Source organism: Dermacentor andersoni, chromosome 2 (genome assembly GCF_023375885.2).
Source record: "Dermacentor andersoni chromosome 2, qqDerAnde1_hic_scaffold, whole genome shotgun sequence".
In the NCBI taxonomy this organism is placed as follows: domain Eukaryota; kingdom Metazoa; phylum Arthropoda; class Arachnida; order Ixodida; family Ixodidae; genus Dermacentor; species Dermacentor andersoni.
This window is the reverse complement of record NC_092815.1, coordinates 134,831,929-134,847,199: the sequence shown is the minus strand read 5'-3', so window position 1 is coordinate 134,847,199 and position 15,271 is coordinate 134,831,929. Positions and strand designations below refer to the sequence as shown.

Sequence of the window (15,271 nt, the reverse complement as noted above, 5' to 3'; positions counted from 1 at the left end):
TCGTGCCGCACTGCTCGCGCCACGGCCAAAATACCGATGTCGACAACGCACGGTCGCCGGCGTGTTGCGCCCTTGCCAAGAGGACATGCCGTGCACGTACTCCACGAAGCGCTTGCGATATATATTTTTTTGCAACACTCCGCATTGCAGATGAGGCTGCCGGCAACGTCTGCAGCTTTCGAGAGCGCGTGCAGCGCGCCATATCACCAACTTGGTGCTCGAGCGCCGTGAATGTCGCGGTGAATGCATGCAGATGGTTCGTGTCGTTGAGGCGTACGAAAGGGCGGATCGCGTTCAAGCGCTCTGGTGTCTTAAGCGGTAGCTTCAAATATCAGCCTTGGCAAGCTTTCAGCTGCGCGAATCGACCCTGCGTCTATCTTTCCAATGAGCAGTCGTTAGGTGTGTAAAAAAATTCGCGGTACGAGTGCTGCTGCAAGTGTCTCATAATGTATACTGTACTGTAGGTTTTCCGCTTGTGTTTTCGACCTTTGTAGCAAAATCATTGTACATGTCAGACTTTGCACTTTTTTCTCCATGTTTAGGTAGTTACGCTTTCGCAATCCTCTGACGTTACATTTAATGAAATCACACAAAGGGTCTACTACAGTTGAGCAAGATCAAATACCTTCGTGCTGTTTCTTATACCGGTGTCACATGTACACTTCTGATCGCGATCGGGACCGATCCCAATCGAAATTCTCGACTTCGATTGGCTCTCTCGCGCATTTTGTGCAAAGGAGCCAATCACGACCGAGAAATTCGATCCGGATCGGGCTTGATAGCGATCAAAAGTGCGCCTTGTGACATCCGTATTAGATGACTAGAGAGAATAATGAGTCTCACCAAAACAGTCTGTTAAGCAATTTGCATAGCTGAATATAATCTTTGCATATGTAAAATTGAGCTGTGACAAACTTTTTTGCCATTTTGAGTTCCAGGATGCCTTCACTTATCTGTGATTCATCTGTTCACTTTTTGTTTTCATTATGCCTATTAAAATTTAATGGTATATGAGAGCTGTCATCACAAAACACAGACTGCTGACAAGTTCTACAAAGAAAAATTTTTTTAGGCAACAGAACAACCTTATGCAAAGAATCGACATGCTGCTTGGCTTGCAAGAAAGAATGCAGACTGCATGCTATTTTCTGTGCAGCATCAAACTGTGTCTGTGGGGAGTTTCTGTCAAACAAAACACAGCTAGGGCTTAGTAAAACAGAAAGCATTTTCAGTTTTCATGTACTTTGGCGGCATATCTGTAAGTGTGAAATGCAAGATTGCCCATTTACTTATATCCAGGTGCCCCTTTAAATAACTCTGGCCAGGTGGTCAAAATTAATCCAAAGTACCCCGCTATGGCATGCACCTCATACTTGGATTGTGGTTTTGGCACGCAATACTCCAGAATTTGAATTTTAACTATGTTTATGTCGCTTGAGAACAAAATTGTCCTGGGCACAAAACTTTAGCACAGGCTGTGTTGCCAGCTTGTATAAACATAGGGTTTCAAGCCCCCATTGACAACATGACTTTCTCCAAAACTGATTGTATATCCAAACATCTGCCAGACAAAGTTTACCACATTTGAGAATTGAAGTTTAGTTACAGAAAACCACCACATCTTCAGAGGATCGATGCCATCATTGCCACTTACAGTGTGGTCATGTAAAACTTGGAGCTTATTGGCACTGTTTGATTTAAATATAGCATTACCACTCCGAGTCTTGGATCTCTGTAGTGGTTTCTGTGCTTGTCTTTAATAAATAAAGGCCGCAGCAGAGGTGAAAAATGTGTGGCATTGCCTTAATGTAGCACTTGTATTTTAACTGGTTGAAGGGTAGTAACTAGGGCAGCCAACCTTTGTGTCGTGCTTGGTTAACTAGGTAAAGTGTAATTTCATTGTGTCATGACAATGGTCAGTAATGAGCTACATTGCCTGACATGTTTGAAAGTACTGTATGTCCATGGTTGTTTGATGAAGGAAAGTAGTCTTGAGTATGAAGATAGAGATTGTTTGGCAAGAGAATAATAATTGAAACAAACATGATGCTGCACCTTCCTTTTTTCTTAATATTTCTTGCAGTTATTCTCTTTTCTTGTCAGATGATATTTGATGAAATGTAGGACTACCATACTGCTCTTCCTTTTTGCTACTAATTTTGGTAAAGTGAAAGATCAACTAAGCCTTTCTGGTTCTCAAATGCAACTGAGCACCCATGGCACAGAAAATTAAACTGAATAACACGTACAAAGTCTGTGTCAAAAGCTTCTGACATTTATATGTATAAATTGGGTGCAATTAACTAGAGATGTGAAAATTCTGTTGCATTTCAAATAGTTCTCTCCTGAACCTAATCAATAAGACTGCTCTTTTACCGAAGGAACTTCATGGAACTTTTGATTTGCAATGCAGTGTTGCTTTGCTAGTAACTTTTCTTTAGGGATGCCAGTAGATCGAAATGGGTGACTTTTAAAGGGGATTTTAACTTAAGACATAAAACGTGTTGTGGAGTTGGCTCTACCATGGTGTCTTAGTTTGGGACAGTGTGCGAAGCCATGGTACGCCTAGACCGATTATCTTGGTGGAACATCCAGCTGTGCCCTCCCTGAACTTGCACTTGTTTCTTTATCACTGCTGCTCTAAGGGCTGTCATTAGTTCCAATTAATAATAGCTAGTGATATTATTTTGGAAGTCATGGCACATGACACTTGATAACTCCAATCAGTGGCGATTTGGGCGAGTTGGTTAGGCATTGCAAAATGGTTTCTGTGCTTACAGACATAAACATAGAAAGGAGGTACAAGGTACGTGAAGTGCTTCGTGTGTCCTGTGCCCACTTTCTATGTCCGTGTCTGTCAGTGCAAGAACTGTCTTGCACTTTATAACTCTTGAAGAAAACTTTGTTGAAAGTGCTTCATCAAGTACTGTAGGAGAGGCAGCTTTTTACAGAGAAGCTGTATATGACTAGCCAATTCATCTGTGCGTCCATCTGTCGGTCGCCTGTATGCCGAAAACTCCTCCGGGTCAACCCCATGTACGTGCGTGAAAAAAAAAAGAAAAAAGATACAGAGCCTCGCGATTAGCCAACACCACCTAAATAGCATAAGGCCTGTTTACTCTGATCCATGACATCACGCTACATGGCCCGAAATTTCCATTGACAAGGCTGGCGTGATGAAAAGCGGCGACGTCAAAATCACTATTGCCTATTCGGGAGCATCCCCATTAAGTTCTATAGTAGTCGGGCCAGGTAACATAGCAAAAAGGCCTGTTGCTATCTAGGTGGTGTTGGATTAGCTGCACCAGTAGTGACGTCGTTGCTCTCCGTCGTAGCCGAGCGCATGTGCAGCAGTTTCTCTCCGGCTCCGAAATACGTAGGCCACGTGTCATATGGGAACGAGATTGTGTACACCATGCCGATGCTGCAGCCCGGGCACACGAACAGGCTCGTGCAGCCAAGCACAAGCAGCACTTGTGTACCGAGGACCTGGCAGTCCACCAAGCCATCGTTTAATGAACCGTCAGGATTAACCTAGTGACAAACACCAGGGCTGCACATTTGAGCTTTGCTGGTTAACCATCTGTGCACAGTGCTTGGGCGATGATTTAAAACAAAAAAAATTTCTTCCACTTGTGCTCTGCAGCCTCCCTTGATTATAAGTTCCCATTTGGTGTTGTAAACTTTTAGTGTGTCTTTGTAAAAGGCTTCCAAAGTTTTGTGCAGCGAAAGCTCTAATGAAGGATAGGCGAAGATAACAGTCAGGCTTAAGGAACTAAAGTCTCTGGACTGCTGCTCTACATGAAATAAAAAGGAATATAAAGAAGATGACACATGTAGAGTTGTGTACATGGTGTGTATACATTCCAACTGCACACTTGTTTGTGCTAACTTATCTATGCACTTTTGCTTAACCCTTTATTGACGAGTATTGCCTACAGGCACCATACCAAAAAGAATGTTTCAGTGTTGAGTACGAAGTTTCTTGCTAAATGTCTTCAGCCAACACTGAATGACAGGCATCAAATGTCATTTGTTTGTTTAGAGCAGGAACACTGGGCAAGGAAAAAGTTTGGCATGCGACTCATTGTCTTGTGAAAGCAAGGTCAGAGGAAACAGGCTGATGCAGCATATCCAGTTGCAGTGGTGTCACACGTGTGATGTAAAGCAAATGTAATGTACACCTATAGTTCACATAGGATGAGAGCTGTCTATACAAATTGAAAATGAAGCCTTAGGTGGCTTGGGGTGAATCCCACTTCAGGTTTCCTGCCTGTTTTCTTCTTTTTTTTTTCATTGCTTAAAAAGCTTTTGCTAAATATTTTGTTGTTTTGTCGGTTATGCTTATTTTTGAAGTGTTCTGCATATTTAGATAGAAATTCAACATTTTTTTTCTGGATACTTATATACCTCGTCATTAAAGGGTTAAGCAGACAAGATTGAGTCATGTATGATGATCTGGGCTACTCTCAGTCACTTTGTTTTGAGTGAAATATCTAACAAGTATGCTAATACTTGACCTTTTAAATTTTGTCCTGGTAAAGAAACCTGCAGCAAAATTGTACCAAATATGTCTACACAATTGAATGTAACAGAGCAAGCAAAGATGCACTAATGCAATTTGTAGTGGATTGTACATACGTCTACTAGAGGTCTGCGGAAGGTGCATCTAAATTCAATTTTCTTACGATATAATCTGGAAAAGTTGCATTCTTTATATTGAGACTATGTATGGCGAAAACCAATATGTAAGGAGCAGTTCAAATCAAAGCAGCAATATTGAAGCAGTTCAATATCGTGCAGCATCTTTCATTCTATCTAACTATGCCCATACTGCGACTGTTTCCTTAATGAAATCGGAACTAGGTCTACCTAACTAACATGTTTGAAGGAAGCTTTCCTGTCTGTTTACTTCACAAAATTTATTTCACTAACCCATTTCTAAAAAGTGAGCTCGTGTCCGAACCAGCTTGGTTATCAAGACATTGTTCACGCTGCATTCTGCCTTACAAACCTATTTCTGCACTCTTTCTTGCCGAAAACTTCAATAGATTGGAACCACCTGCCCCCATCCATTGCCTGCATAGAAGATCCTGTGGCCTTCAAAGATGCGATGAAAAATTTTCTGCATGTGTAGCTTGACCACATTTGCTTATCTTTGTACTTTGAATATGTATCTTTTTAAAGCCCTGCACTATGTGCCTTTTGTATGTGTGTGCTTTGTTTTGCTTTTCTTTTTTTTTCTTGATTTCATTCGCAACTTTGGATTCTGTTCTTGTCCAACCATGTACCCACCCCGACTGTAATGCCCCAAAGGCCCTGAGGGTAAATAAATAAATAAACAACATATTCATGACCACAAAATTAGTTTTCTTTTTTTTTTACTTTAAAAAGAACTTGCAGAAGGGCATGTTTTTTGAAGGGGAGAAGTGCATAGCAAATATTAGGCGGCTGGGTCAGAAACCAAACAGCTGCTGTAATCATTGCTTGAGTACTGATTTCACATTGGCACACCCTTAACATAATTGTCTGGCAGTGAGTTTGATACACGAGTGACAGAAGTGTGTGTGTGTGTGTGTGTGGTGTGTATATGTTCATTAATGTTATTGCGAAACATTAGGGAAAACTACTTACTTACTGCTTCTTGGTTTTGTTAGTTTCCACTTTGTTTTCAAATTCTGTTGCTTTTGTACAGCGCAAGATAGATAGTAAAAGGACATAGTACAGCCGACCTAAAGAGCCATTATGTTAGCTACTGATCTTGTGCAAGTATATGCAGCCTTTCATGGTTGAAGTGTCCAAACTTGATATTGCTGGTAGAAACATTTGTTGCCTCTCTCTGGCAAGGTATCTAATGTGATTGGATCTTTCTTTTAAAAGACGTTGGCCACACTACCAAAAATGAGATGCATTCTCAGAGTACATTATGGTTCCGATATTACCTGTGCAGAAAGGATTCAGGGTTGGTATGGGGTTCATGTTGTCACTACGTATAATGAAGAAGGCTTGTCCGATAGTTAGAATGCATACAATGTTTTCTGCATTTCTGCCCCACTGACCTTCTTTTCAAAATGCTGCAGGGCAACGAAGGCGATGTGGAAGGCAGCCCTGTGATAGTGACTATGCGCGCCCGTCGCGTAAGCACAACCACAACACTGTGCGTCTTTTTCACTGCATTCCTGGTGCTGGCGACAGGCATTGTTGGTGGCGTGTACCTTTATCGCCAGTTCACACACTACAAGGTTTGTCAGCTTTGCTCCTCCTCCTCCCCTTTTCTTCTTCTTCTTCTTATTGTTATTAGGGGAATTTGCCACAAGGCCTATGCAGTAAAAAAAATATGAACAAGAAAAGACCATAAAAATGCATGCAGCCCTGTGTGATGCAGCTCAGCTAGCACATTTTCTCCCTATGTTGCCTACCCTAGCCCCGGCTATGTTTCAGTGCTAGATTGTATGGTTGAACAGTTGCATATCATATTTCAGGGCTAGGTTGTACAATAGCCATCAAAAAGAGGTTAGTCATACTGTGAAACCAGCTTTGTGGTGTGAAATCTTGGCATGTAGAGTGTTAGACTTTATGGGTGTCCTGCATAAATAACAGCACTGCCGACCCAGTACAGCATTGTAATGTGACACTAAGGATCAATGCTCAGTTTGTCAGGTGAAGTATTTTTTCAAGTCTCGATTTCCATTTATTTGGCGGGAGACAGTCTTCATGTCTGTATCCTGCTTCCAAGACACATAGGTAAACAAACCATGCCTACATTTTAGCCAGCATTGCATTGCTTTAAGAATAGTTTGATGATTTTAGGAAATGCAAATAATTGCTTTGAGGTGTTTTGCTTGTAGTTGTTTTCAAGTGTCTGCTTAACTGGATTCAAACTTCTTCATTGCACTTCCAAAATGACATGTCCCTGCTATTCCTAGGAGCACTGTTTTTCTGTTGAATTTTAAAGGGGCCTTGAAGCAAGTTTCTTTTAATCCTCAGAAATTCCTTTGAATGAGTGTGGTGCCCAGTGTGCCACCCCCTGGCTATGCCACCGAGTCTGTATATGAGTATATTATGGGGTCTGCGAAGCATTGCAGGGCAGCCAAAGTACACATGAGAAAAACATCCATTCATGCAGCAGTATGACCTGGATGTAATCTGCATTAAGATTGCCAGTTTTACCAGCATTGTCTGCATTGAAAGACTGTTGCGGCCCATAGCAACTGCCTTGTGGTTGCACCTCTTTCTATCTACAAGTGCTGGAAAGTACCTAGGTACTACTCATATGTAGCTAGATGTACCTAAAGGTACGCAACAGTCCCTATGTTTTTATAGTAGTCGCTGTTATGGGTTCTTTCACCTCTCAGATGGATATGTTGTCAAATGTAGCTGTCTTTCACAACTTGTATAGTTATTTTGGGCAACTCAATGTGTGCTTGCTAAATATTGCTTCATCACTCATAAAATTAATAAAACACCAACATTTAAGAATCCCAGTTCAATAAACCTGCTTCATAATTGTAAAGCTAGTTTTTTTGCCAGGCAGTCTGCCAAGCTGGTGGAGACAGTCATTTTCGCAGTCCACATATACGAGCGCAGTTTGCTCGTCTTGCCACAAGGAAAGTGTAGGAGTTGCTCATGTTATGAAACCATGCACAAGTGACAATTAAGCCCCAGCAGTGCAGCTAGCATTTTGCCATCATTTAGATCATGATTGGTTCCACCAGTAGTAGGCCAAATAAGCAGTGCAGGGAAGGAAGCTCACATGTGAATTCAGAAAGGGGTCCATCGTACTTCTTTTGGGGTTCATTTTCTTCCCTTTTCTCTCTCTCTCACTCTCTTGCTTCAGGAGCTGTACCATGATGGCTCGTTTTTGTTACATGATCTGACTTAATGACATGTTGAGAACACACAAATATAACTGCAAATACTGCACTGACCTCAACCCTTGAGAATGCTGGCGCTTTAGGACTGATATTACTAAGCATGCAACGAGTCCTTCCCTCATCCTCCCTCTCTTGTCTGTACACTTTGATAAAGGTCCTCCCTTGGAGGCTGCCCTAGATCTGCCACTGAAATAGTGTGGAAAATCTGATTCAATAAAAGCTATGGAGGTATAAAGGTTGTTCCACGTTACTTGAGCCAAGACTTAAAAAAAAAAGGCACTTTGGATGGGAATCGAACTGAACTGAACTGGTGTTGTTGGCAATAAATAGCCTAGAGTAACTCGACCTATTTCTTATTTTTTCCATAAGTAAATCTTTAATTACATTTAATTACACAGCTTTTTCGTTAATAGCTTAAGACCACAAATGTCATACATAAAGTTGTAGAGCACATTCATAAACCACCTGTAGCTCCTGCTGATGCCACAACGTGGGGCGCTTTGGTAGGCGCTTGCAGCGGGCACCTTGGCACCGGTTACAAATGAAGAAAAGAATCAAGTTGGGCGGCACATGCTCGCGGCACAAGACATAGCGTTCACTAGTCTGTACTAAGAGCCTGCTACGCTGGTCGCCACAGCCACCACTCCACTTGCCACCTTCTCCCTTCTGCCAAAATAAATGTAGGGATGATGGAACGGCTTGTGGGTTGCCGTCACGATTGCCTACACACCTAATAAATTGTTCTCTACACACTATGTCTCGCGTAGTTATTTTTTTCACATGTCGAAGAAAGCCCGTGAAATACGAATAAAAAAAAAAACGTGATGGGGTGCTTGTGCACTGGTATTGTGCTGTACTCAAGCATGCAATGGTTGAACAAGCAAGTGGCCACAGGGGAGTGATGGGGCGCTATGCCCTGTCACGTAACTTTGTAACCTGCCTTTTAATGTCTTTCATTTTTGAAGTCTTGGCTCAAGTTATGTAGGAAAATCTGTAGAATGTCTGCTGCCATCTGCATATGCAACAAGCCATTTAACTAGTGACAAAATACCTATGATAAAGTAGGTTCATCATAAGCCAAAAAGTGACAATCATTAATATCAAGCTGAGGTTTCAGGATCCCTTAAGGGTTTAAGCTGATGATGACTGTTACCTGTAGTTATTTGTTTGGTACTGTGAGCACTGTCGTAATAGTAAATGTAATCTCAAAGAATGCAGCACCAAGGTAGTGGACCCAAAAGTGATTTTGATGAAATGATTCTGTGTCCATCATGCACATTATAAGACTGTACTTGTACTACAGCAAACTAGTAAGGCGCACTAACTATAGAGGGTGTATTTTTTTAGGTGAACCAAATTTTTTAAAGATTGCCTAGGGCAGGTAGCACAATTCTAATCATTGATCTATATTACTCGATGAGGCAACCATTACTTCTAAGAGTAATCAAAATGTTCAATTGAATAAATAACATAAGTATGCTATTTAACTTTTAAGTTAATTACTTTATGCCACAAATTTACTCTACTAATTATAGCCGCTGAGTCTGCATGGCGAATCCTCTGGGCCGCACCAGTTTTAGGATATTAATTTTCAAAGTGTTCGATGAAATGCATTAGTGTTCCAGTAACTTTTCTAAGAAACCGTTGTTTTATGCATTGAAGCACAAAAGTAACTGAAACACCAATGCATTTTGATGGACATATTAAAGAGTTAAGATCTCAGAACTGGTTCTGGCCAGAGAATTCGTTCCAGGTATATATGCCGTGTGAACTCAGTGGCTACATTTAGTAGATTAAAATGTGTGGTGTAAAGTTAATAATTAAATAGGTAATTAGTGTTATTATGTTAATTATTCGATAGAACATTTTGATTTCTCACAGAAGTAAGGTCCCCCTCATTGAACGAGAAGAAAGGGGCTTAACCGAGGGGCCCAATTTTTATTAATCATATCATAAGAAACCATCAAACAAAGACACCAAGGACAACACCGTGCAAATTACTTGTACTGAGTAATTGAAATAAAGAAGTTATGAGTTAATGGAATTGAAAGTGGATGAAAAAACAACTTGCCGCAGGTGGGGAACAATCCCACGTCTGCATTACGCGTGCAATGCTCTACCAATGGCCCCCTCATCAAGTAATTTAGATCAAGGGTTAGAATTGCGCTATTTGCCATAGGCAATTTTTAAAAAGGTTGGTTCACTTAAAATAAAAAAAAAAACACCCTATATACTACATATATTGTTTCTAGCCAGTGTTAGAAAAGATGTCTTTTATAATAATTGGAACAGAGCCTTGGTGCAACTGTTAACAGTAAAAGGTGCTTCCTCATCTGGCTTCAAGCTATGCCTAAGCTTACTAAACAACAAGGTAATCATTCACAAGTTCATGGCAAAGAGCCATGAAATCAAGTTGTTGCATAAAGCCAAGCAGACAACACCTGCCCTTGTAGTGGTGGCACCGGAGCTCTGCGTTTGCGGCCATTTATATATGTGTAGTATTCTAAGCCTTTGACAATAAAATATACACAGTAGTTATTGTGTTAAAGCGGATTTAAAGGACAGAGTTAGCATTAGTCGTAGATGAAGTGATGTTTCGGCCTTAGCACGTCCTATCTTTGCACTGTTACTCTGTGTAGCTATGACATGTGCCAGACAGCCTATGATAGCACACATCTTCCATTGTCATGCGTAATATTTACAAGTACAGTCGAACCTCGATATATCGAACAGCGCGGTGATCGCAAAATAGTTCGATATAGCCAGAATTCGATATGTAAAATCACGTAGAAAACGCGTCAAAAACTAGCACAAATCAATCAATGAACCAATCGTGGCGCAATAGATACTCACATGAAGCTTCAAACAAAGTATTTATTTTGTTCGCTGAAAGTACTGAAGCAGCGTAGCCTACTTCATATTGGCAACCGCGTGCTTGACCACGGCGTCCTCAACATAGTCCAAACGGTCCAGTGCCTTCTATTGCGCCGCAGTAGCGGCGTACAACGGCCAAAGCAGCTACAGCCTCAGTTGCAGTCGGGAGCGGGGCAACATCAGCTCTTGCTGGATCAGCCTCGGCAGCGTCTTCGTTTGGCCGCTCAGCAGTCACTTCTACCGCGATCTCACGTCTGTTAGGGCCGATTTACGCTCGAGCCGCCCATCGCCGCAAGCCGCACCGCACGCTTGCGGTCGCGCGAAAAATTGCACGTATCCAGCACTTGTGCACAAATTACCGTTTACACTGTGTGCACAGTGTATACCTTACACATCGTAAACCGAAATTTGTGCACAAGTGTTTGATACGTGCAATATTTCGCGCGACCGCACGCGTGCGGTGCGGCTTGCGGCGATGGGCGGCTCGAGCAAACTCCGCCACTGTTCCGGTGCTGTCGTCACCGCCAACGAAGTCCTCTATGCACATGCTGTGTGGCTCAGCACCGGCAAAGCGCTCCAACTGGCTCCACGGCCGCCTCGATCACGCGCGCACGGCGGGGCTTGCCCCGCCGTGCGCGCGTGATCGAGGCGGCCGTGCTGGCTCCAAGCCGCCGCGTGTGTACGCCGCTACGTTCAAATGGCGCCCTCGGCGCGACCGATGTGGGCAGCTGTCGTACGCAGCCGTCCGGAATAGGGTGCCTCGATGTCCTCCTCGCCCGCCGCTCCGGGCGAGGAGGACATCGAGGCACCCTAGTCCGGAAAGTCCGGAACGCCCATCGCGCCGCCGCTATCTTCGAGAGTGTTGCGGGAAAGCTCGCCTCCTGTCAACAGAGCGCACTTAGTCTGGGGCGGCGGAGTTCGATACATCCAGTTTACATCCGGCCCCGTTCGAAATAAAAAATTAAAAATGCATGCGATTTTCCATGTGATATAGAAAGTGTTCGATATACGCAATAATTCGATATATCCGTGTTCAATATATCGAGGTTTGACTGTATTGGGACAAATGCACAATTTTACCAGCGGTTAGCCAGTGCCAACCTACTGTTTCAAGGGAAGTTCTCAGTTTATTTTGTCATTGAACAATTAAAAGAACACTGGCACACATCCTCTGTCTCTCTTTCTTTGAGCTTGCACATTTTCTTGCGTTTTTAGTTATTCTGAACAGCCTCTTCAGGATCTCCAGTGAGGCTAGCCTTCCTAGCCAGTGATTTTGTTTTAGCAAAGGTGTAAGACCACAGTGCAGGCAGTGTGTGTGAGGTAGATTATTGTAATTTGAATTAAGGTGGTTAATGCTGATGGTAATTGAAAATTATCTTAAATTTCTGGCTGGCTGTTGGTATTTTTGGCACACATTGACCTAGCTTAAGTGAGTCAGCTTCCTTTTGTAAAGTATTACTGTGCAGCTTTGAGGCTTAGCATAGAAAATGACTTGCCATTTAAATAGAATAGTTAGACATTAGTGCATGAATAAAATATGAACATGTGAAACTAACCAAATATGGCAAGATGCTCTGATTATTGTGTGGTGATATTACAATATAACCCGCCGTAGTTGCTTAGTGGCTATGGTGTTGGGCTGCTGAGCACGAGGTCGCGGGATTGAATCCCGGCCACGGCGGCCGCATTTCGATGGGGGCTAAATGCGAAAACACCCATGTACTTAGATTTAAGTGCACGTTAAAGAACCCCAGATGGTCAAAATTTCTGTAGTCCCCCACTATGGCGTGCCTCATAATCAGAAAGTGGTTTTGGCACGTAAAACCCCATAATTTTTAAAAATCTTGTGTTCACGCATTCCACCAGCGATATTTGTGTGCGAAGCATCCTAATTAAATTTTATTTTATTTGTGACTATCACTTACCTCTTGGTTATGCAGGTCCGCCACTTCCGCGGATGGTGTGGTGTGCCGTATGTGTCAGACTCCAAGATGCCGCCAGTGATGTCGGGTTCGGAGTTCTTGCGCCAGAGCTCAAATCGTGCCTACGGTTCATCACCAGAAGTTGCCAACTCCATCGTAGACCCTGTTAGGGACAACAACATTTTTCAGGTAAGGTTCCGGGTCTATCTTCTTCATGCAGTTATAATGTGCATCCTCTTGCAAGAAAAGTGAAAACCATCCTGTAATTGGGTTCAACAGCTGGCCGGCCTTTACTTTTTTGCAGTAAAGAGTGCTTAATAATTTTAATTTGGAAAGGCTGTCAAAAGTAGACTGCTGCAAACTTTTGCGTCACGCAAGACATACTTGTAGTGATAGTGTAAGCTGGAGAGAAGGCTCAGTGCCAGTTCATGCAAAGTGCAACGAGATGCATCAGAGGCAGCCCACAAAATTCCATGCTTTTCATGCCGAAACTGGGAAATAGGTGTCACCACTGCTGCTCACTGGAAGTGACACAGAGCCAAATCTCGGCACGACCTGAACCAGTGTGGCCGTTCACTGCTTCACACACCTAGTGTAGGCAGCACGTGGCTCCACATACAGGACAACATTTAATATATCTAAGAGACAAAAAAAAAATAATAATAATAATACCATTGAAACTGCTCTCACTGCACCACAAGGGATTGTGGGATATATACTTTAGAAGGGTTAACTGCTGGGCTAGTTGGTGATCTTGCATACTGAAAAGATTTTGCGCCAAAAAACAACACACACAAGAAAGACGACGACACCACAGGCGCTTGGTGTCGTCGTCTTTCTTGTGTGTGTTGTTTTTTGGCGCACAATTTTTTCAGGATTCTGAGATTGACGCCATATTCTCCTTAACCTGTAGTTGTGTGGCACACTGCTAGGGAGTGCCTGTTATCCACGACAGGGTATCTAGATGCTGTTAATTAATGATCTGTGTAGTTGCTAGCCTTATGGCATTGCTGCAATTCCTCTGGTGACACACTCTTATCTGCTTTTAACAATGATTTTTGTGAAGGGGTGTGCACAAGCGTTTCGGAAAAAAGGAGAGCTGGACAGGAAAGATGCTCTTTCCTGTCCAGGTCTCCCTTTTTTTTTGCAACACTTCTGCTCTCCCCTTTGCAAAAATCATGTCAAACCAACTAGCCCAACAGCTTATTTTCTAATGTTTTTAACAAATTGAGCTCAAGTGAGATATCATTACAACTGGCAGTTAAGATGACTGAAACCAACTTCCATTGCTTTTGCTACTCACTTTTGTAACTGATCCCTGCAACACTTCCTAAACGTGATGAATAAACCTACTTAGTTGCTAGACAGTGCCGTTTGTGTACAGGCGCGGCCACTGCTAGCACCACCATTGGCAGCTCGTGAAGTTTTGCTGCACAGGCAGCGATAGGCGGAGCACCTAGTGCAGCGTTCATAACTCGGAGCTGCAAGTGCACACAATCAAGATATCAATGTGCATGGCGAAGGAGAGAAACCGTAGCATTTGACATGCTAGGCGCATTGCCTTTCGCTTTGATTGTGCCTGCGCCACAAGATTTCACGTGGTGCCGGCTTTTGTGCTCCACGGAGCAACGCTCTGAGCTCCCGTGTTCCCACTAGAAGTGGCCTCACCTGTACGTCTGAGCCAAATATTCCAGTACATGCAACAGGGAGCCTACCATTCTATTTAAAAGACCACATGCCCTTTCTTTAAACTTCTTGAAATCCCTGCTGCTTCCATAGTGCACTAATTAACTCTATGGCTATTGGCCAGATTCCTCTAGACATGACAACTAAGGAGTGCTTTTTGGCAGGGCCAGAAATGGAGAAATCTTATGATCGATGATGTGGTGGTGCCATTAGGTGGCAGAGAACAGTAGCACTACTGATGCTATCTATTGCTTTTGAAGTCAGTCGTATGAACAGACTGATCTTGAAGCTTAGAGCGACAGAAAGCTGAGCTAGTTGGTAAGGATTCATAATGCAAAAAGGGGGTAAGGCGTGCAGACACGGACAAAGAGAAGTGGACAACACGAATGCCGACTACTAACTGAAGGAAGCACTGAGGCGAAAAAAAAAGAAAGAAGACATTGTACAAGCATAGGAATGAAGATATACGTCTTATGATCGAAGCATGGCATATCAATAATGATGGAAGTGCTTGGGTGAGTCAGCCTTCAATTACCTTACATAAGGAAGAGATTAAGGGGAGAGGCTCCTCGAAACAACTTTTTTTTTATTATTTGTACCAGAGACTTCAAAATCCAGCCAATTAGATAGCTTTTTATGCAGATTTCAAATACGCAATTAGTTTTTGTGTAGCTGCTATAGTTCTCAAGTTATATTATACTGAATGACAAATTATAGCGATCTTTACGGGCACTTTTTTATGAACTAAACTTTCACAAAAGGTATTGTGCTATAGCTTATTTAGCTCTTCATAGATCACAGAGTGCCGATATCTAGTCAAAAAACGTGTTCAGTTATTGGAAGTGGGACAAAAAAATTTTGACACTTCAACCATTGTTTCTTTCAGTTCCCTAAGACAAAACTTTGTACTATTCT

General features: G+C 42.6%; 1 protein-coding gene across 1 annotated transcript in view; it reads left to right on the top strand.

The window, feature by feature from the left end:
* The window catches only part of LOC126540684 (integral membrane protein 2B), a 35,492-nt gene that overhangs the window by 1,137 nt on the left and 19,084 nt on the right, over nucleotides 1–15,271 (top strand). Inside the window, exons 2-3 of the mRNA XM_050187521.3 lie at nucleotides 6,081–6,242; nucleotides 12,689–12,859. Of these exons, the coding sequence (XP_050043478.1) occupies nucleotides 6,081–6,242; nucleotides 12,689–12,859 (333 nt within the window). The remainder of the gene's footprint in view (nucleotides 1–6,080; nucleotides 6,243–12,688; nucleotides 12,860–15,271) is intronic.